This window comes from Rhipicephalus microplus, chromosome 2 (assembly GCF_043290135.1).
Source record: "Rhipicephalus microplus isolate Deutch F79 chromosome 2, USDA_Rmic, whole genome shotgun sequence".
Taxonomy (NCBI): domain Eukaryota; kingdom Metazoa; phylum Arthropoda; class Arachnida; order Ixodida; family Ixodidae; genus Rhipicephalus; species Rhipicephalus microplus.
Window position 1 is genome coordinate 161380343 of NC_134701.1, and position 6125 is coordinate 161386467.

At 47.9% G+C, this 6125-nt stretch overlaps 1 protein-coding gene across 7 annotated transcripts in view; it reads right to left on the bottom strand.

Annotated features, from left to right (window-relative positions):
* Positions 1 to 5813, bottom strand: part of LOC119170633 (nucleosome assembly protein 1-like 1-A) — a 48672-nt gene extending 42859 nt beyond the window's left edge. For 3 of the 7 annotated variants that reach the window (XM_037421852.2, XM_037421849.2, XM_037421855.2), the window contains exons 1-2: positions 5690 to 5813; positions 4760 to 4789 (exon numbers count right to left, since the gene is read on the bottom strand). In XM_037421852.2, the coding sequence (XP_037277749.1) occupies positions 4760 to 4776 (17 nt within the window). In that variant the 5' untranslated portion in view covers positions 4777 to 4789; positions 5690 to 5813. Of the gene's footprint in view, positions 1 to 4759; positions 4790 to 5557 lie in introns of all 7 variants that reach the window. The other 4 variants (XM_037421853.2, XM_037421850.2, XM_037421854.2 and 1 more) reach the window with 3 other exon arrangements.
* Positions 5814 to 6125: the final 312 nt, after the last annotated feature.

Here is a 6125-nt window from a genome sequence, read left to right on the forward strand (position 1 = left end):
TTGCATTTTTTTGTTTTCACCTGTTTTGATAAGATTAGTACCTCTACTGTTTTGAAGAAGCCCTTTGCCGAGACTCAACTAGAAATGCTTTAAAATTGCGTCTAAAGAACACAAGATGATTGTTAAAACACCGAAAAAGTGTAGTCTTCGACACCTTGCCACTATTAGTGCTCTTTCACTCGCCATTGTCGACTGCATGAGGCGAAGAGCCGAGCCTCACTCTTCAAATAATGACCGCATCCCGCGCTGCTGAAGCGCAAGAAATATTGAAAAGCGTGGCCTTGCCGAGTTTTTAGAGCGCCACAACTGGCTTCTGAATCGCGTGGACCAGGACCACCATTGGCCACTGTACGCCTGTATGTGCTGAGAAGCCGACTTGCATGGTGTGTCACGTCGAGCAGTGCAGCTGAACAATGCTTTCTCGTGCATTAATCTCCATTATAGTTGAAGAAAGCTGTAGCTCGCGTAATAGCTACTCTGTCAACATGAAAGCTGTTGTGACGGTGCACTCTTTAGGAATGGGCTATGAGCAGCTGGTCCGATTTGAGGCAATTCTTGGTTTGCAAAAGCCGATGCGTCATAAGTCATTCACAGCCATCAGCTGGAAAGTCCATGATGCAGCAATGAATGCCATTGCGCTAATCTTGCAAGGTCGATGGAGCTCACAGTGAGGGAAGTTAGCGGGGACGACACTGCAGTTATGTACGATGATACGTGGCACAAACGCGGCCACAAGAGCCACAATGGTATCCGCACTGTTTTGTCCCTGCCAGATGGAGCGGAAGTCAAGAGGGATTGTTCTTTTATGTGTGAAAATTTCATTGCATTTAATGACATTACACAGTTAAGCATTGAACTTGAACATTAAAACTCCTCAAAATGCACATTTTACACATTATGAATTATCATTGGCAAAAAATTGTGGACCTTTAGTGATGAAAAAAGGAAGGGGGGGAGGAGCAAAAGGTTTTCACTTTGACAAGTATGCAACTCGCTAGAAAACTAATATATTTGAATTCAGCATAAAAAGTTCTATAAACCGCTCAAGTTTCATTACTGTAGGGTGAATACAGTCGACATTTATTCGGACATCATTGTGGCACCGCCACTCGCTCCATTGATCCTAATGTAAAGTCACGACCGAAAATTCGGACACCCCGCCGTGCACCATTTAATTATTCGGACTCCGTTTGACTGACCAGATGTGTCGCCGTACGCCATTACGCGCTGACAATACGTTTGCTAGGTTGCCAGCACCGATATGCTGCACTAGCTATAGATGGACGTCGGGCCAGTGTGAAAATGCACGCAGAAATCGCCATTGCCGATCTCAGAGGCTATGTGCGGCGGCGTTTTTTTATTTTAGCCAGTCGAGCGGCCAAGCCAAGCCACCTACGAAGTCTGTTCGCTGTGGCGTTTGGCGTGCGTCAGCTTGTCAGTCAGTTGCTTCTGCGGCTAGGCCTGGTTCATCTTGTCAGAGGTGTTCTCGCTCTTTTGAGTGTTCCGTGGCGTGCTTAAATGGCTCAGACGCCACCCGTTGTTGCGCCCTCGGTAGTGAAGAAACGCGGCCAACGTGGGAGCTACAGGACGCTCACGATGGCGAAGAAAGTGGAGATAATTTGCCAGGTAGAAGGCAGCAGGCCTTAGTCTGAAGTTGCTCGAGAATTTTCCATTTCCAAGGAAACCGTCTCGGACTACCTCAAGCAGAAGACTAAGATTATAGAGGCAGCTGAGAAAGCATCTGCGGGAACGCAGAAAAATTTCCGGGACGGCAGCCACCTGCAGCTTGAATAAGTGTCACGGTGGCTAGTAAAATATCCGTGTCTGGCAATTGCTGAGACAGAAAGCAGAGACTCTCGCCCTACACATGGGTATTACCGGCTGCAAGTTCAGTGATGGCTGGTTGTGCAACTTTAAGAAAAGGTATGACCTGGCCTTCAAGCGAATGTGCGGCAAGAGTGGTTCCGTCGACCAAACGCTCGTGACCAACTACCGTGCAGACACGCTGTGCGCACTGCTGTGCCAGTATCCACCAGAAAATGTCTTTGTGACGACACGGGACTTTTCTACAAGATGCTGCCCGACAAGACGCTAGCTTTGTCTGGTGAACCCTGTCATGGGGGGGAAGCATAGCAAGAAGCGACCGACTTGCTGTAGGAGGCAACATGATGGGGACGGAGAAACTACCGCTCCTCGTGATATGGAAATCAAAGAATCCGAGATGTTTTAAAGGCGTCAAATCCCTCCCTGTGTGGTGTGAAGCAAATTCGAAGGTGTGGATTACGCAAAATCTTTTCGAACAGTACCTTCACAAGCTCTACCACTGGTACGAACAGCAAAATCGCAAGGTGCTGACGTTCGTCGACAACTATGGTGCCCATGGGCATATCGACAACTTGAAAGCTATGACAGTGGAGCTTTTGCCACCTAACACGACAGCGTGTTGCAGCTCATGGACCAGGGCGTGATCAAAGACTTGAAAGTTCATTAGCAGTTGTGCCTCCTCAATCGCATGCTGTTGTGCGTCGACAGCGACAAAAACTACGTCGTGGATGTTCCGACAGCCACCAGCATGTTGTGCAATGCCTGGAAGTCAGTGACTCTGGAAACGATCCACAACTGCTTTAGTCACGCAGGATTTACGACTGGGACTGAGTAGGACAGTGCCACAGGCCAGATCCCCACGGTTGAGAGTTTGCCTACCGCAATAGCAGACATTTTGGACCACCTCCGTGCTAGCGGGGTCGATATGGGGGTGGGTACGTATGAAGAGTTCGCCAAGTTCGACAGTGCCGTTTTGCCTTGCACAGAGTTGGACGATGACGAGATCGTCCGTCAGGTCCGAGAGCCGGCGCTGGCGGACAGTGACTCCAACGATGACACGCCGCCCGCACCACAACCATCAAATGCGGACTTGGTGCAAGCCACATCGATGGTGTTGTCTGTCTACAGCGACGGCCAGACACTCGCAGAGGTACAGGCCAACATGGTCGCGCGTAAGCGTGTGCGTAGACGCACATACAGTTTTTTTCGGGTGATCGTGCCTATAAAAGCCCTTTTTTTTTTTGGTGAATTCGTTTTTTTGAACTGTTCGGCGGTTCCCGTCGAGTGCAAATAAACGGTCTGCAACTGTGTTACAAATAAAAAAAAAAAATGTCTTCAAGTAGCATCTCACCTTACACATAGCTTGTCTGCAAGTGCAAAAGCACAGTGCATTCACACATATTGTTACGAATGCCTAAAGTAAGAGTTAAATAGCTACCTAATAAGACTCGTCTGTTGAAACTGATGAAGGCCTGCCATGTTAATCACAGTGTTGGCTATAAGGGCTGTTGCTTGTTACGACAACTGCTCCATAAAAACGCAGAGGTCTTTGAGAGCTACAGAACACTGTACAAATCACTCGTTAAAACTACAAGAAGTCTTCTCCAGTGCCACAATACGTTTCTACAAGACATGCCGATATCAAAAGTATCAACCATGACTTAATGGGAAGGAGTGGATTACTTGTTTAACAGTAGTCCCTTTGTCACTGCATTCTGAAACAGACACAAACTTTATGGCGAACAAAAAACTGCAGGGAAGCCTGAGCCCGCCCGGCCCTACATACAAAACTAAAAGCCCAGGCCAGTCTCACATTAAGGTTTGCTGCAAAGATGTTTTTCGATAATATGGCACTTTATTCAACATACCTAAGTGAAAAAGTTATAGCTAAAAAATTATGAAAACTTTGCCAGATTTACTTTTTATGTATTTCATACAGTGCCGAGTTATTTCTTTTCGGAGTTATTGTAGAATGCACTCTTTGCTTTTATTTGACGTCGAGTTTATGTATTTTGCCTCACAAATGAGATTTCGGTCCCAAGAATTAGATATGCACTTGCTGTAGCTGCTATGCATCAGCCAATGCATCAATGCTCAGCCAATACATCAAAAGTTGCAAGTACTTTTCAGCACTATTCTAGGGATTCAGCTATTTTAAGCGATTACTAAAGCTTGACCACAGCCAACAAATGACAGCTCGTTCGTGCAGCCAATACTGTGGGCATCACAAGATTACTAAAGATGTGAAGCTTTAGGTTATCTCAAGCATTACTGCTATGCTCCAATTTATAGTGAATGCTTGTGCTAACAGATTCAGCTATGAAGAAAAAAAAACATAACTGCAATCAACGAGCTGGGCACTTCAGAGCTCTTCCACACAGAATGAAACCACATCAACACAATGCCTAACGAACATCGTAGGTTTGAACACACGAGGAATGACCAATGTCAAGAGCTGCAAATAAACGTTCACTTCTGCAGAGCGGTATTATAACACCCGATCGTTTGATTTCTCGTACTCCTAACAACACGACCCACCTCCCTCACAGTAGTCGGGGACGCGGTTTTGCGCCAGCCCATCACAAAACACGGGGAAATGAAGATCTATTACAGAAAACATGACATCTCCTAAGGAGCACTCAACGCTTGCAAGTTAGACAAGCTTTTGTTCGTTACCATTGGCAGAATGTCTTCCGCCGGCATACGTAACAAAGGAACGCCACGGTCAAGCTATCCGCAGAAAAAAAAAAAAAAAACGTGTGCGCCGCTCTTAATGGCTTTCGGCTGGTGCTCGGGAGGTTAAAAAACAAAGCCGACAAGCGGTCACTTGACAACAGGAGGCGGCTTCACAAACAAACCACAAAAACCGGCATTTCGCTTTTTTTGTTGTTGTTTCATTCAGACTCGCTCGTGAGACGAAGGTCCGTGAACTCACCGAGTAGGCTCAGCCATTGTGAAATAAGTTCTGCAAAAGAGAAAGAAAAGGCGAACGTGAACGACGACGCGGGACACAGCGAAGAAGCCCCGTGCTTTCTCTCCCAAGAGGAAGAAAGCCCCAGTGACTCGTCTCTCAAGTACGCAGTAGCATTAATTGCGGCGCGCCGTGACGTAACTTGACACAGCAGCCGCCCGCCACCAGCGAGCCGGCGCCGCCGGTCCAGGCAAGAGAGCGGCGGGAAAAACACGCGATAAAGAAAATGAGTGACAGATCGTTCAAAAGGAATCGCTTCGCCAGTCGCACAATGTCACTACTCGAGACGCTAACAACAGCGCGTTCTTACTCGCTGAATAAGCCGGCGCGACACTAGCCCAAGTTCCACTCCACGTGGTGAAAGAGCAAAGGCGAGGTGCCTGGATTCCTCTCGCGCTGTCAGTAAGAAAAGGAACACGATCTGTGCACGACTAACACTGGCGCACGCGCACATTTTCGAAGACGTTCGCAACTACGCAAGCCGGTCACACACGCGGCTTTCAACAAGTTTGAAATTCGGGGTGTAAAATCGGCGCACGAAATAACCGAGTTGCAATCGTCACAAACGCATCGCTACGACGCGCGTGTTCTGATTCCCGCAAGAAAGTCGGTAAACGGGGCGGGCTGGGAAACGAGAAGTGAAACCCGTACTAGAAGAAAACGGGACAAAAATCAATGCGCGGACGCAGAAAAGCTCGGCACTGTAGAGCGATTTGCCGCGCTTCGAGTTAGGGTTCGCGGGTTCCATTGAAACTAGCCGACCTCACTGATTTGAAACGACGCTGAGCTCCGATGAACCGATGAACACGGTTTCCGTGCGGCGTAGTCTACAACCCGTGCCCGACGTGGAGAAACGCAGTGAGAAGAAGAGGACGACGATTTCGCCCAACTTACATAGTCGACGCAGAGACGACAAAAGACGGCTGCCTCCCTCGTCGAGAGTAAAGTGAGACCACGAGGCGCAATGGCGGTATTTAACTGGCCAGGGATTGGACACACATCGACGCGACGCCGCGACTCCAGTCGACCGCGACAACCACCCAAAATTTTTGCAATAAAAATGGTGAGAATTTATAATGAGCCAACCTTGATGTGGAAACGATTACGCGAAAGATAAAAGCTTTAATTACTTAATAAAGAGGGCGTGCGAGCACGCCAGTCACGTGACGTCACAAAGGTTGCGGTTTCTGTCCAGTGCGTTTCAGACGCGACACGCGTTTTACGACTTTAAACTACGCTTATCATTGACCTTAATATTTTTTATGCGGTTACGCCGCGTTAGACGCGGACTGACTCGATAATAAGCGCGCCTTTTCGAACTCGCTAGATT